Raw genomic sequence first — 16,595 nt, 5'->3', positions numbered from 1 at the left:
GGACCTACGACATCAGCCAAAGAAATACTCAGCAAGTACAAAATCTGTTCCAGGGAGCTGCTTTTGTGCAGAGGGAAAATTTTGTTCCTACAGGTTTTTAAGTGGGTACGAGGCAAGGAGCTATCTGATCCGGGCAAAGCCATTACAATTTAGATCTCTATCTATAGAACATTTTTTTTTCCTTAAAAAAAATTGGAAAATACAAGAAGTTTGGATTTTTTTCCCGATTCTTTTTTTGGAGGGGGAAATTGCATCGTAAGCTTTCGGAGAAACCCAACATGTCAACTACCTTTCCGGGACTAGTCCACGATGCCGAGGTATTATTACTTTTTTTTTTTTTTTTTGAGCGCGCGTGTGTGTGGCGGCGGCGGCGGCGGTGGCGGCGGCGGTGGCAGCTTTCCCTGTCTCTAATCTATATTGGACCGTTACGATTAATTATAATCTGGCTTTCGGGGGAAGTTAAGGAAGGAAAGGGGAGAAAGTTCGTTATGACATCTGTCGCCAGGAAGGGCAACTCTCTGCCACGTTAAGAAACATTTGCCATAATGAGGGGGAAAACATAATCCTAATAATAAAGAAAGGGAGGAGGGGGTGAGGAGAAAAAGATAGAGATGGAAAAAAGATAGAAAGGCAAAGTAAAGAGATTGATGGGGGGGCGGTAGGTGGACAAGGGGGGTGGGGAACAACGCACCCCTTTTGGAATGGGCTTATTCTAGGAAAGTGAAGCAGAAAGAGGGGGGTCGGATTCCTTGCCCCAAATGGTTAAGGAAATGAGCAAGTTGAACGATTTGCACAGACTGGATTTTGTAAATATATGGATAATGATTTTGAGCAGCTCTGGCGGAACAGCTCAGCATGGACAGTCGCGGAATCCCGGTGTTGGGATCTGGTTGCAGTGGCGAGGCGCCGGCCCGCGTTCTGTGCGTGTGGACTCTGGTTCTGCTCCCCGCCGCCCCGGAGTCAGTCGTAAACCTGGCTCCCTGCGCCCAGCTCCCTGTGCAAGTTAGGCAGGGGCCGTGTGTGTGTGTGTGTGTGTGTGTGTGTGTGTGTGTGGTGTGTCACCCGCACCTATATAGGGTGGGGGATTTTTTTTCCGCCCTCTCGACTGTGAGGACGAGGCCGCCCACCCCCAGTTCGCCTGCTCGCAAAGGCTCTCTGGCAAAGGCGCTGAGCCGGGGCTGCGGCTCGGCCCCAGCCCTGCGTGCGCGCTCTCCTTAGAGAGCCAGAGAAAGCTCCTGGCTCCGGGAGAGCGGCGCCTCGGTTGCAAAATGACAAACCTCAAGTTTTTCTGCTCTCCCTTTTCCCCCTCTTCCTTCCAGATACGTCACGACGGATCAAACAGCTACCGTTTGATGCAGCTTGGCTGTCTGGAGTCCGTAGCCAATTCCACTGTCGCCTATTCCTCCTCCTCTCCTTTAACTTACTCCACCACCGGTACCGAGTTTGCGTCCCCCTACTTCTCCACTAACCACCAGTACACCCCGCTCCACCACCAGTCCTTCCATTACGAATTTCAGCACAGCCACCCGGCCGTCACCCCCGACGCCTACTCTCTGAACTCGCTCCACCACTCGCAACAGTACTACCAGCAGATCCACCACGGGGAGCCCACCGACTTTATTAACCTGCACAATGCGCGGGCGCTCAAGTCGTCCTGCCTGGACGAGCAGAGGCGGGAGCTGGGCTGCCTCGATGCCTACCGCCGCCACGACCTGTCCCTCATGAGCCATGGCTCTCAGTATGGAATGCACCCAGATCAAAGACTCCTGCCAGGGCCCAGCCTGGGGCTGGCCGCCGCGGGAGCAGACGACTTGCAGGTAAATAAGCATGCAGCGAATTTGCGCCCTCCCCTCTTTGCCCTCCCCCTCCCACTCCGTTAAAGCTCTAAATGTAAGCCTCCTCTCCTCTCCTCTCCTCCTCTCCTCTCCTCTCCTCTCCTCTCCTCTCTCTCTCTCTCTCTCGCTCTCACACACACACACACCCCACTTATTATGGAAAGTTATCAAAACAATTAGAAGAGGCGTGTGCCATTCTGTCACTCTCATTGGATCAAGGCATTTCACCTGGGCGCCAGGGAGTCTGGCTAGCTGCAGGGCCCCACTTTCAGTAGTTCTGCACAGAATTCGGTTGTGAATCCCCATTTCTGTCCCTGAGGGGATGGGGTGGAGGACATCACAGAGGCTGGGTTGAGCCAACTGGACTCAGTGAGACCCGATAAGATGATGACCAATTGTACCTTCCCTCTCTGTGTTTTGCTTGGTCTACCCGTGCGTCCCAGGTGTTTGTCCCAGACTGAGCTTGTGGAAACTAAGAATTGGGGGGCTGGTTTGCCCTGAGACTTTGTTGGGCTCTAGCAAAAGTTTTTCCGAATATACTAGATTGCTGTGGATAGTAAAGAATTGCAAATGAAAGTCTAAAAATTTATACCCATCAAAGAATCTGCACAATGCACTTCACCAGGCTGTGGGGTCGAGCCTAATTCTCTCTAAGGAGCACTCAGTCCCACCACCCAGTTGGGTAATTCACAACTTTATTTTTCTCAGGTTATTAACTTTTACATAAGATCCAACTTCTTAAAAAGAAGGAAATGAAGAATAAAGGAAGAGAGAGGAGGGAAATGGAAAAGAAATAAGAAGGGAAGAAGAAAGGAGAAAAGGAAAGGAGGGATGAGGGAGAGAGCAAAAAGAGAGAGGAGGAAGGAAGGAAGGAAGGAAGGAAGGAAGGAAGGAAGGAAGGAAGGAAGGGAGGGAGGGAGGAAGGAAGGAATCCAGATACTATGGAGGTCATCAATCAGATGGTCTCTCTCCTACTTTCTTTCTTAATGTATTTTTGCACATTCTTCACCAACAATAGAATTTATAATTTTGCAAACATATTGTCACAGCCACATTTCAAACAAATAAACCCACAAATTTAAAAAACAACCTCAAAAGACATGAATTTGTAGCTTATTTGGGCTGAAAGGACAGCTGTAGCTGAGTCCGTACTTTTTCAGTCTGCACAAAGCTGGCCACCCTCTCCACAGCCTCCATAACGAAAAGGGAGATACTCCAAGAGCACAAGTTGGAGACATAAGAGACCCCTTGTTGCGCACAGAAAATCTTTGCCCCTCATTTACCTCCGAGCAAGGGAGTATTTTAAAATTAAAGTGAAAGCCCTTCCAGTCCCAACAAAGAGCCGTGGGCACGAGATCGGCACACAAGAAAAAAGATTTGGATCCATAAACCTTGACTTTCTACATTTATATTCACAAAATAATTTTATACGCTCAGAACATTTTTACATTTTTCACAAGGATCCTCTTCTGTCTCAAGGGGGAAAAAATCTGCCATTCAATGCTTAGCTCAACTAAAACCTATTTACTCCTTTTAATAGCCGCGTCTGCTGCTGATTTTTTTGTATCTGTACAAATTTTTTTTCTGTGCTAGGCACAAAGCCGGGCATTTTTCAAAAGAGGGGATTAGAACATTTGCAAGCACCAGACAAAGAGCGAATCCCGTGCAAAAGAACACCGTAGTTTATCCAATTTTCGACTTAGTGCCATTCAACTGGTCATTTATGCAATGTCATCCGACCAAACAACATGTTTTACTTATAAGGGGGGAAAGTTTGTTAAGTGTAGAGACCAAGATTCGTTTCTTCTAAGAAAATAAACATCTTAACAGTGCGCCAGAGAATGAGAGGGAGAGTGGTTCACTCCCTTGGAGAGCTTCGAGGCCCTTTACCTTCTACATTTCAGATATTTTGAGACCTTTTTTCCCCCAGTCTGTGTCTTTTTTATATTTATAGTCTTTTTTCAGTTTATTGCTCGTACTGAGGGAATATTCATACTGAGAGAAACACTCCAAGATCTTAGAAGAAATTGAAGAGTATGATATGTGATGTATTTATGTATCTATGTCTATATACATAACTATATATGTATATATCATTGTGTATGTGTGTATATATATATGTATATATATATATATATATATATATATATATATATATATATATGAAGCAAGTTGTAAATCTGGCAAGTTATTTTCTTCCACTCCTCCTGGACTTAGTTGGCAGAATGAAAAAGAAAGAGAAAAAAAGTAATAGCTACTTTTAAAAAGAGAAATAGGGAGGGGATGTGTGGGAGAAACCCGTCTCTCTCCTTTTATTTCTTTCTTTTTAAAACATTCATCAGCATATGCCTCATTTCAAATGCAACAAATGTAAATATACTTTTCCCTGCACAGAATTTTAAGTGAAAGTCCAATGGTTTGCAGGGCGGTCTAAGTCTGCCTAACAGATGCAAACAGTCTTGTGGCTTCAGTTCCATCTTTGAGTCCCCTAAAAAGATTTGCTATGGCCAACAAAGGAAACTGTCACACCTTTTCCCATCACCGCTTTAATTTATGCTCAGTCTCCAAGTTTTTTTTTTCATATTGATTTGATAATCACTTTAAGGCAGAACATTTAAAATAAGAAAGAGCTCGTGAGTAGGTTGAAAAGGGGGGTCTTACAGGCCTGCCTCAATATGGTGAAAATGGGGAAGCGAAAGGGAGCCAGGGCTGTAAAGGTTGTTTTGTAAAGTGGGTTTTTATTATGCACCGACTCTCTCCGCATTTACTTAACTCTTCACGGGCTGTTGGGTAGGTTAACACCCTTCAAGGCCTCTTTCATGTCCAATACCTCGTTTGTTTGTAAAGGAAAATGAGCCTTTAACACATTTCAACTCAGGGGAAAAAAGACAGAGAGAAATTTTTATTTTTTCTTAGTCAAAAATCAGCAAACCCTTTCCTTCTTCCCAGCTCAAATGATCCTTCAATCCATTAGGAAGCTTGAGATCTACAGTGAGTGAATCTGATGGTGTTTCCTCTCTAAGGCATATTTTGGGTAGGATACTCCTACTTCTGTGGTAAAGCAGAACCAACATCAGATATCTTGAAGGCTGCACTTGAAATGGCTCCTCTGAGCTCCCAAGAAACCCACAGTGCCAGACTTGACGCTTTTAGTGTAATATGCTCCATGCAGAAAGTGCTGTGGAAATGGTCTGTTATATATGCTACGTGCCTTGATGGGGACTCAAAGGGCTTCTCATTCCCTTATGCCAAGATGAAAGGCACTCAGGTGCTTTGAAGTGTAATATTGTATGGTGCTGCAAAATGCATACCTTAAGATTTATACAACTTTTAGATTGTGGTTTTTCTGGCACTTTTTTCCCTTAAAATCATGTGTGCTGCCAAACTCGCTCCAGCTCAATGATTGCTTTTAAATGCCTACTATGGAGATATGGGGTTCAGGAATGGGGCAGATTGAAAGACTTAACTCACGTGGTCATATCTATTAGTATCTATTTGAGTGCTTTTATTTATTTTTCTTTTATTAAGGGCTCCGTGGAAGCCCAGTGTGGGCTTGTTCTCAATGGTCAAGGTGGAGTGATAAGAAGAGGTAAGTTATATGTTAAAATGAAACATTCTTCTCTCATCTGATACTTTGTTTTGAAGATCTGGTAGTGCTTTTAAGCATCAGATTCCTTGTCTGATGATTTAAAAAACAGTTACTCTTGGTCAGTTACTTTTGTCCCACACAGGCATACTGCCTTCCTTCATTAAAGTTGAACCCAGCTTGTGCCCCAAAGAGCTATGATGGAAGAGATTTGCTGTTTTTCATGGAACAGTGACAGAATCAAAGTTAGAGGGGGGGATAAAGAAAAAAGAAATGAAAGGGAAAAATCCTTGTCACACCTCCTTTCCCCATCAGCACATCCTAAAGCAGAATTTCTGGTCTCTGTTAGCCCTGAATGTGCCAGGCACAGCCTGGGTGATTGAGGTGATGGTGTTAGCTTGAGGCTTTGAGGGATTCTATGAAAGGCTAAGATTCGTTGAGGCTTCAGGGAAGGCTAATGAAACACCAATATTGTAGCTGCCCTTATTTTTCTAAGTGTCCAGAACATTTCTTTCTTTAAGGGAGGTGGGAGGAGGAGGTGGTGTTAACTGTACCGGATAAAGCTTTCTTGTTCCCATCTGTTGAGGAAAACATCTGAATCCAGAGTTACCCATGGAATTGGAAGGTGGGGGGAAGGCAAGAGTCGAGATCTGTTGATTTTGGCTTAGACACGGAAGGGGGCTGCATCTCAGATGTTCCATTTTGACAAAAGGTTTTGAACTATGACATTTTAAGGGCCTCAAGGCAGTGCAGACTTTGCTGGCTTCCCCACTTAACTGTACCCAGAGCCTCTGAAGCTTATTTTCCTAGCAAAGCTGAGTAACCCGAGGAGCACACAGGCAAGGGGACCAGCTGTTATCCCAACTTCATACGAATTAATAAGATGTGGCCTATTCACCAGGACTAATTCCGGCTCCAGGGCCGTAGTTTTCTATAGTAACTGAACTGCTAAGAATGAGTCACTTCTGATGGCACCAAATAAATGTCCTTCAGTTCCTGTCCATCCTTTTCAAAGCTTGTTGAAAGATTCCAGTGCTTTTCCAAAGAAAGCAATGGATTCTTTCATATTTAAACTGCATGTTTTACAACCCAGTGTCCAATGTGAAATTCCGTTTAAATTGAGGAGGAAAGAAAACAAAGACGATTGTCATAGTGGATACTTGGAACTTCCACTAAATGTAAAATAGCTATTCAACTCTGTAGTTTCACTCCATGGGGAGTTGAAACTATTTTTCAAAAAACCACTAGTGTTGCTCCATAAGGATTTTTTTTAAATGAGTAATATTAGGCTTCTCCGCCAGGCTAACATTCAGCCATGTTGAAGTGACATGAGATAGGCCCAAGACTAGTGAAATTGAAATAAAATACACATACTGTTGAAGGGAGGGGTGCACAGTGAAACGGGGGTCAGGTGAGATGTGCTGATCCGGGTCTGTTGGGGCGGTCACACTAAAGGTGAGGCTGAGCACTCAGGGCGCATGGAGATGTCGGTGGTGCTGAAGGACAGCGCCACTAATTAGCGCCCAGAGCCGGCTCCTCCCAGAGCCCGGCCGGCGCTACTGCGGTCGACGCGTTCAGTTCCGCACTTGCTCCGCGATCACCTTCTCAAACGCTTGGAAATTGCATCAGATCTTACAATAGCTGGGCAGAGGGTGGGAATTATCTGAGACCGAGGGCGGGAGCTGGAAGGGAGGTGGCTGTGTAATCAGTTGACGTTTTAGGAGAGAGATTTAGGGGACACCCGCTCAGCATTCCCTCAAGAAAGGCCTACGCTCTTGGGTAACTACAAAATGGGAACTGCGGTCCTGTCCTATTAGAGCCACAGAAATCGTCTTCCTTAGGTGATGTTTTATTGTTCTTGTAGAATTCGGTGTCACTTCGTTTCACCTGAAAATCAGCGTGGAGCCTGTGATTTTAAACCAAATATTGATCTTTTAGGAGAACAGCACAGCTCCAAAGAGAAAGGGGTGGTAACTTGGGGCTTCTATCTGTATTGTTTGACTAAATCCTCGTCCTCCCCACCCCCACCCCTTGCAAAGGAATTCAGAATTTAGCTGCTGAGGTTTTTCCATTTCCACATGTCTTAGAGAAAGGCCAATTAACTTGGTTGAGCCCCGGAGACCAAGTGTGAGTCTGTGCATGTCTGTTACTCTGAAACAATCAATGTTCATAACAATTTACGGATGGATAGCAAGGAAGTCTTGCTTTAAAGGTTTTGTACATCCTCCTGGAACCTGCCCAGCCCCTCATCTCAGGACTCCCCATTTTTGAAGAAAACCTAAGGAAGCCCCTTCTTTCTGTTGTCATTGTAGTGCACCAGATTCTTAATATAAACAGCTCAAGTCACCTTCGTTCATCAAACACCAGGAGGGCACTAAGTCAAGCACTCTGCCATATTGCCATACTGTGTAATGGTTTTGTTTAGATAGGAATGTCTGTTTCTCTTCTAATCCACGTCTACAGGTGAGTCTCCACAGGAAACGTGGTTCCTTGAAAAGCACAACTTTTTGCCATTTTTCCTCCCTTGCTAAGTTCTCTGACAAACTTACATTTCTAGTGATTTTCAGAATTTACTGTAGGAGGAACAAAACAGATTTTACTTCCAAAGACTCCTGAGTGCTCTTCTAGAAGAAAGATCCCTAAGTGCCCCACATGAGTTTACCAGGGAGAGGCTGTCCTGGTTTGCAGTGTGTGTGTGTGTGTGTGTGTGTGTGTGTGTGTGTGTGTGTGTTGGAGGGGGTGGGGAGAGGCATTCAGTTCTTTAAATTTGGCCCTTTCTATTTGCAAAGAACAAAATACCATTTCTCTGACTCACTTCGGTAAGTGGCAGTTACATTGTTTTTGCCTATAATGAAGGCCGGCTAGCCAAAGAAAGCATGGAAAGGGGGCAGCGGCAAGGTAATTACCACCTAGATAAAATATTTGCCACCGCCTCGGAGGTGCAGCTCCTGTGCGCTCACTCTCGCTTAATGGTGTGCGCGATTTTGCCCGCAGCTCCGCCACTCCAACCATCAGAACCAATAATCTTTACTTTACCCTGTGCTCGCGTATCGATAGCTTCTCTCGCCTCCGGCTTCAGCTTTGATATGTTAATATTTCTGAGTAGCAAATTCTGCAGAGATCATATTAATGTTGTACGTACAGAGTGGAGCTTTGCCTTCGTTGAATATTCAGATACTGGGTTTCAAAAGGCGTCTCTTGAAGAAATGAGGCTTCTATTTACAGGAGTCGTCTGTGTTTTTAATCATTAAAAAAAAGAAAGGAAAACCCACTCTTCTTTTCCCCATGAATCTTCTGAGGCTCCCTCATGGCCCCCTCCCCTTTGTCAGGCGCTGGTCCCTTTCATTTCTCGCTCTGAGAATTTAATAGTAGGAGAACAATGTTGATGATGACGATGACGATGATGCTAATAATGAATGGATCCAGATTGGAATGGCAATGGTAGGGGTTCAATTGGATAGGGGGCTGTGGCCTTCAGATGAGGATGGAGATGAGATGAGAATACCCAGCTTTTCCATATTTGGGTGAGAAGTGACATTTTGGCCCTGGTCTTTTTTGAGAAATCGGAATCGCATACTCAAAAAAAAAAAAAAAAAGGAAGAAAGAAAGAAAGAAAAAAATGAAAAAAGTGAAGAGGGGAAGCGCCCTTGTTTCGCTTTGTGATCACTCTGCCTTGCAGCCCCAGGCTAATTTCAGACGCTTAAATACCGCCATAGCCTCTGGGCCACGCGGAGAGGGAGCGGACCCGGCCATGGGCAGGCGGGAGCGCTTTCCGGATTGCCCGTGGCTACACAAAATACAAACTACTTTGAATCAAAACATTTTTGGGGAATTAATATGATCTGAACTCCGCACGTTTTAAGAGAGCTGGAGTTTGTCAGATCGCTTAGAGGTGACTGGCGCGCCAAGGAGGAGGCATTTACGCTGCGGTACAAACATTGTCAGATCTGATTTAATTTTTTTTAAATGCTTCTGTGAAACAGAGTTTAGCATCAATCGCCCAGTCTGCCAATAACGGGTGGGTGGACCTGACCGCTCTTCCCTTCTGCAGCCCCCGCAGTTGGCTGCCCACAGGCTGCTTGGTCAGGAGAATGAGCTGCTTCTGCTCTTTCAGTTTTGCAAGGGCCCTGAGCTTTGGAACTCGAGTTAGAAAAAGCCTCTGGCTCTTTCAGCAGCTTCCAGAAGGAGTAAGATTGGAGGGGGGAGAGAAGCCTTCTTCCTCTTCTTTTGTCAGGGCCCCCAGAATCTCTCTTTACTAGAATCACCAAAACTCATCTCTAAAGCTCATCCATTTTGAAAATAGAGCAGAAATACACCTCTCCTGCCTCGTTAGTCCCCAAATACAGATGCTGCAGATTCGGAATTCAATGTCCTTTATATGAAAGACTAAAATTCATATACCAAAGGATCTGTAGGCATGGTTTCTTAAAAATCTTTTCTTTTTTTTTTTGCGGGGGCGGGGAGCTCCCTTTCCGTAGCCTACTGCTTCCTCTCTAATATCAAAGCAATCCCTGCATTGAGAAATGGGGATTAATTCTCACAAACACACACACACGCAATTACACACCCACAGCCACATTAAACCAATGTCTCTCTGTGCAGACCTCCCTTTCTTTTGTTCTGCCTGGAATGTGCACAGGGAGGAGCGCGTTCAAACCTGGTAATCCAGTTATACCTGTAAGGGTATATCCTCCCCTCAAACAGCGCAGTTAGCGGCTGATGCATCATTCGAGGCCTATTTGATTGCAATTAAACCACTATCCCTTTGCTGTTTGATTACAATTAATATCTGTTGGGGGGAGGAGCGAGGAGGAGATTACACGAGGGGTTTGGGATTGAGAAGGGCGAGAGGCTAGAGAGGAAGCAGCGGAGAATGATCTTACTCCACCCAGTTTACACGCGCACCTCACAGAAATGCACCCGCAGAACAAACAGGGACAGGAAACTCCTATAATCGCTTACACATTTTTAATGTGTCAGAAAAAACGAGCGATCACTGGAGATGAAGAAGGGGAGAAAAAAAATCCCTGCCGTTTGTATTTCTTTCATTTGAATTGTAAACATCTGTTTGGCTGTAAGGCGAACAGAACATTTATTTTGCTCTCAAGATTTGGTCTAATTATGTCAACACCGAAGCGGCGGGGAGTGGGGCGGCGCTGCGGCTTTGGAGAGGCTGCGCGCAAGGGCCCCGCGCCCGGAAGCCAGCCAGGAAGTATTGATCGCACCTGGAGAGCGCGCAGGGCCTCCAGCCGTCGCCCGCTCTGTTGTTAGAGACGAAGGCACCCAGAGGGGGCGCATGGCTTAAAGGCAGCTTTGGGGGCGCCAGGAGAGCCACAGCTCCATGGAGACGGTCGCGGCTGTTTCCTCCGCCCTAATTGCCTGGATAAGAAGAGGAAAAGCTCACTCAGGCGTCCGCGTTTGTCGTTCTATCCTGTAGCCGCGCAAAAGGTGGGTAGGGATCTTCTTGCGCTCCACAGCTCTCACTCCTGAGCCGTGGTAGTTGCTCAACACAGTGGTGAAGTTGGGTGGGCTTTACTCAGGTTACTGAGCACGTGTGCGTCCATTTCCCGTTGCACCTCCCACGAGCTGGGGAAATAAATTGAGTAAGCGTGAGCATCCCCGTTTTTCAGATGGACAGACCAAGGCCCAGAGTTATTCATCAAAGGTTGCATGGATTGCTAGCTGGCCAACCACTTACTTGCAGTCCAGTACTTTTTCCAGTCCCCCACACTGTGCCTGCCAACACAGGGCCAGATGTCTCCAGCCACACCAGGAAGGGCGCAGCCCCACCCTGTTTTTCTTTGGCCTCGTGGGATCTAACAAGGTCTGGCAGGTGAAGGATCTGCATCTGTGTGTTTCATGCCTGGTTTTGTCCCCTGCACAGTTTCTCTGGCTGACTTTTCCCTGTAGCGATGGCGCAGTTATCCCTTTTATGATAGTCATGTTCTAGACAAGTGACCTTAAGTAGATAGTCCCTGATTTCTTATGCTGTTTCTATAGCTACAGATCTGAGTTTGAGCATCACTGGAAATAGGAAGCCCCATCTCCAAATTTCAATTCTGAAACTAGTGCCCTCCATAGAAGTATTACTTCCATGCACTATGAATGGAAAAGAGATGTATTCTAGAGTTCAGCATGAGTAGCCTGGTTCTGGCACTAGGCACCTCTAACTAGAGTGCTGGATCTAGAAAGAATGTTACATAATTTCAGTAAGTTCCCACCTGCAACACAGGCACCATGAAGAACTTCAGCTGGTAACACTGGGGATGAATACTGTAAATGCCTTGGCATGGTTGAATCTCATGGCTTTCCTTTGAAATCTCATCATTGCTATCTGTAGTCTGGATCCCCTTAAAGAAGTCCCACCTCCTTGGACCGTCACCGTAAATGCAAAAATCTGGTTATCTTGACCTATTACTCTTTTCTTCCTCCCCCAAAAATTAACCACTGGGAAGAAAGATATCAGGTGCCCCATGCTGCTGTAAACTCTACAAGTTGCCAAATCTTTAGCCAGGATGGGAGAGTTCCCCAAGGCTGCAGCAATGCCAACTATCAAAGCAACAGAAATTCCCTTTAAAGATGCTGTGACATAAAAAATAAAAGACTCTAGAGTTGATGGCTAATCCTGAATACAAAATAAATCCTCCAGGCAGTTTGTGTGTGCATAAAGCATACTCTTAATATGCAGCCTGTGTAACTTACCTAATAAATGCTTATCTGAGCATAAGCCAGAAGCCTAACCTGGATGCAGGAGAGAAAGACCCAGAGCCCAGGGAGATAGCACTTGGCTTGGTAGCAGATCCAGTGACTTTCCTGGGAGCAGCTGGCTTTCAACACATGGGGTTCACTTTGCCAACAGGGGGCAATTTTCCAATTGGAGAAAACCTGATTAACCCCCCCCTTTTTTTTTTTTACAAAAATCTTTTATAATCTTCTCTGACCCCCTAAATTAGGTTTCTGACCCACTGTAGGTTAATACATGTAGGAAAGGTCTAAACCTGTGTCCTTCTTTATCCTTGGCTTTCTGGGAAAGTTACACACACACAAACATTCTTCTCTCATAATTTACTTGAGACCCATTGGGTGAGATTCCTTGTGTCCTCAGTTGTGTATTGGCTGTTGTACAAGAGAAGAGGGTTTATGTAAGAATGTGAATTTGCTTATGACTCCATGACCATGGGTGGAGGCCCATTTTTGGAAGAGGGCTCTGTGAATTTTGAATATAGACATTATGATTCCTTAATATTTTTGCTTCAGATGACTCCACAAAGACCTAAATCCTAAAGTTATCAGGGTCCTGATTCTGACAATATGAAGTTAAAAGCTAGCTTCATTGATATCCTGTTCATTCTCTATGACAATGAGAAGTAGGGAAGCATGGACGAATTTGTGTTTGGGGCTCCTGAGGCAGGCATTTGCATGGTTTTCCACTTTGTTGACCACAAGTTTAATGCCAGGAAAAGGATTGCAGTTTGACAGTTGAGATTGTGACCTCTCAGATTTCAGACTGAGGGCCAGTTTCCAGGCACTAACATTGGGAATTTAGCCAAGTGTACAGGACTCATCTTCCAGTCTGGAGAGGGCTGCCTACTCTAATGTTCTCAATATCCTCTCTTCTGTTTTGGGGGGTCATTCAGGGTGATCACCAGCTTCAGAATTCTGAAGGTGAAAGACATTGGTCCCAGTACTTTCAGGGGAAACTTGGATGACTCTAAGACAGTCTGGAAGAATTCCAGGTAGTACAGAGGTAGAAACACTTTAAGAGTGAGATAGAGCTAACCTGCTCTCTCCACCCAGGTCCAGGACCCCTTCACTTTTTAAACATCCTCCCAGGTTCCTTAGCCACTGTGCTCAGAGAACACACCCCAATCTGAATGCCAGGGACCCCAGCAACACAACATTCTACCTGAGCAGCTTAGTAAAGGAGGGGAGGAACTGTGTGGGAAGCAAGTGGTGAGTCCTAGACCAGGGCCTCTCAAGCTTTAACGTGCTCATGAACCACCTGGGAATCTTGTTAAAATGCAGATTCTCACTCAGAAGGTCTGGAGTTGGGCCTGAGATTCCATATTTCTAACAAGCTCTCAGGAGATGCCAGTGCTGCCAGTTGAGGACCACCCTTTGAGGAAAAAGATTTTGGACAACACTCTCCTGCTTGTTTTTCTTCCTCTACCTACTTTTCTCTCTTTTCTGTCATAGAACTTGACCTTTTATGGAGAGGAGACTTAAGATCTCCCATAGTTGAAGAAATCAAATGTATGCTCAGGAAAGCAAGCCTTGAATTTGAACTTACCAGTGAACCTATTAGCTTTGCCCTGAGATTGCTCAATGTGGGAGGAGGCAGCCTTGAATGCCAGGGCTGCATGGCCGCCATGTTAGCAGTATGGACATTGGCTCGGGATTTTTGCAGTATGGGAGCATTGGGCAGCAGGAAACCCTCCTGAATGATTATCATCTTGGGTCCTCAAGTCTACTAGGGGTGCCTGAGGTTAGGGAATGTACTCTGTTGTCCTGGAGGAGAGCAAAGCTCAAGGGACTTTCTGGAGCTTGGAGACCAAAGACTTCTGCTCTAGGAACCCAGCATAGCAAAACTGCTTTGGTGATTTTGCTATTAGCAGTTATCTTTGCTTTGTTCCCTAATAATAATGACAACAACAACCGAAACAATAATATTATTGGCCACTAACACTTAATGTGACTGTTCCTATGTTCTAAGTCTTGTGCAACATTTGACTGTGTGTGCCAGTCCTGAGGGCTGACATGTGGTAGAGAGATGTGACCTATCATCCACCCACATGGGTTGAAAGTTTATGACAATGGGCAGATTATTTTTGGTGATACCTGGGGACTGAGTGATTCCAGTGCCTATAGTTCGTAGGTGGATGAGGGAAAAGAGATGGCAGTTTTCAAACAATTTGAAAAACAGTTTTCAAAACTTTTGTCTATATAGTAAGTCACGGATAAAATACATCCACCCATTGTGTATATTGTACATACATGCACACACATATACAGAGCCATGGAAAAATCATACATCCCCTCTGTAGGGTTAACTGGTGGAGTTTGGGGTTTTTTGAATTGAAGTGTTTTTTGGTGTGTATGATGTCAAAATTAGCACTGATGGGCCAGCCAGCACTACGTAGGATGCTAATTTTTGCTTAAATTAAAAAATTGTACCCCCACAAACATGTTCTATATGATATCTGAAAACTAAAACCTTCATTGTTATTTGAAAGGTCATCTTCAGGCAGCTTTCTGAGAGGATCCAGGTCATGTATACATGAGAACAATTGTTGTCGTGTATTCCCAAATCTCAAGTAGTGCCTTGATCTTAACTGTCTTTTATGCAATTATCTTCTCTCACTGTCGCTAATATGTAATATACTTCCCCACCCCCCTCCCCAAGGTGGCACCTGTGTGGTCAACCCCACAGACTTGTTTTGCTCTGTCCCTGGCCGTTTGTCCCTTCTCAGTTCAACTTCCAAATACAAGGTGACGATTGCTGAGGTGAAGAGACGCCTCTCACCACCTGAATGCCTCAATGCTTCGCTCTTGGGAGGCATTTTGAGAAGGTAAGACCATTGTTTTCTGGCACGTCGCGTCTTCTAACTAAGCCCTTAGGCCTTCTGTCTCATGTTGAATTCCCCATCTGGTCAAATCTTCTTATCATTTCCCTCGGAATGTGAACTTTCAAAACATAGTTTTTATTTTGTTTTTGGACAGAGCAAAATCCAAGAATGGAGGCCGCTGTCTGAGAGAGAAACTGGATAGGCTTGGCCTGAATTTGCCAGCAGGAAGACGGAAAGCAGCCAATGTTACCCTCCTTACTTCCTTAGTTGAAGGTATGATTTTTCAGCTCTGCAAAGTAATGATACAAAGTTAGCAATTCGTTGGAATTCAGGTTTGTTAGATTATGCTGTTTCATTTTTGTCTGTAAAGCAAGGCAGTTTACAGTTACAGGTGAATTTCCCAATTAATCATGATAAAGATGACTAAATTAGACAACATAAGTCTTAGATAATTCATAAAATGTCATTTAATATACTAATGTTGGCAATAACGCAGAAGAAGACAATGCAAGATTTAAGTACTTCAACCAGTATTTCCTAAATAACAGCAACAAATAAACTGGCTGTGCTATTGTCATTTTTATTATTGTTTATTTTAGAGTTCAGATAAATCTAGCTTAACTCATTATTATTCAGTGCAACATGATCTATAGGATAAATAATCACCCTTTATACAGGGTTCACAGAAGCCTAGGCATGATACCAAGCCTGAGAGCATATTGTGTTAATTCTATTAGGCATCTCTTAAAGTACAGTGATGTTCCATGGTTTTCTGGGTTGATAAGCCGAGTCACAGAAGGGTTAAGGTTAACCGGTGATACAGAGACAGAGGTAAAAATATATTCCCAGAAGTTATTTTTTTCCCACCTCACCTTTCCCGTTTTGTTTCTTCTGTAAGAACTAAACTATATAATCTTATTCAAACTTCTTTCAAGAAGAGGTATTATTGGAGACTTATTTTTGACTTTGTGGGGGAGTTTTGAATGCCAAAAGAGAGTTCTTCCATAACCCAGAAATGCTATTGTTTTCAATCCGAACAAAGGGTCCTTTCTACCAAAACTCACCTGAACACACCTGTGAGTGACAGTTTTCTTGCATTGGTTACTCTCTTGTCTATAAGGCGCTATAGGAAGTGAAAAGTAAGGGAAACACAAAAACAAACATCTTGCCTTTATCCAGAGTATCAATTCCTCCCATTAACTGTACAACTTTGTGAAGTAGTGTGTTCTAGACATCGGTCTTGGCAAAATTGCTTTGGTGATTAGAATAGTTATCTTTACTTTGTTCCCTAATTGTAATAGTGATAACAACAATAATATTATTGACCACCAACATTTAATAAGTGTTACTGTGACTGTGTTCTATGTCTTGTGATGTGTTTGCTTGTGTGTGCTGATACAGAGAACTGACAGATGACGGAGGAAGTTGACCTATCATTCACTCATATGGGTTGGGGGTACTGGGGGAAGGACAAGGTAGGAAAAATGACACCCAAGTTGATTCTAAGGGAAGACAGATTCCTGCTTAATCTAAGTAAGAAGATAATTATAATTATAGCTATTTAACAATAGAACAGAACACTTATTTCGAGTATAATGAGGTAGATTC

The 16,595-nt window shown here is 44.3% G+C and overlaps 1 protein-coding gene across 2 annotated transcripts in view; it reads left to right on the top strand.

Moving 5' to 3' along the window:
- Nucleotides 1-278: 278 nt before the first annotated feature.
- TFAP2D (transcription factor AP-2 delta) overlaps nucleotides 279-16,595 on the top strand; it is a 56,124-nt gene continuing 39,807 nt past the window's right edge. The window contains exons 1-5 of one of the 2 annotated variants that reach the window (XM_045805226.2): nucleotides 279-317; nucleotides 1,320-1,817; nucleotides 5,364-5,424; nucleotides 14,825-14,990; nucleotides 15,142-15,260. In XM_045805226.2, coding sequence (XP_045661182.1) covers nucleotides 279-317; nucleotides 1,320-1,817; nucleotides 5,364-5,424; nucleotides 14,825-14,990; nucleotides 15,142-15,260 — 883 coding nt within the window. Of the gene's footprint in view, nucleotides 318-1,268; nucleotides 1,818-5,363; nucleotides 5,425-14,824; nucleotides 14,991-15,141; nucleotides 15,261-16,595 lie in introns of those variants that run through there. The other variant, XM_087856905.1, reaches the window with a different exon arrangement.

The sequence above is a fragment of the Ursus americanus genome, chromosome 29 (assembly GCF_024610735.1).
Source record: "Ursus americanus isolate L20-20 chromosome 29, mUrsAme1.1.p, whole genome shotgun sequence".
NCBI classification, from domain to species: Eukaryota; Metazoa; Chordata; class Mammalia; order Carnivora; family Ursidae; genus Ursus; species Ursus americanus.
Note: the sequence above shows the minus strand (reverse complement) of the source record. Positions and strands in the feature narration are given on the sequence as shown.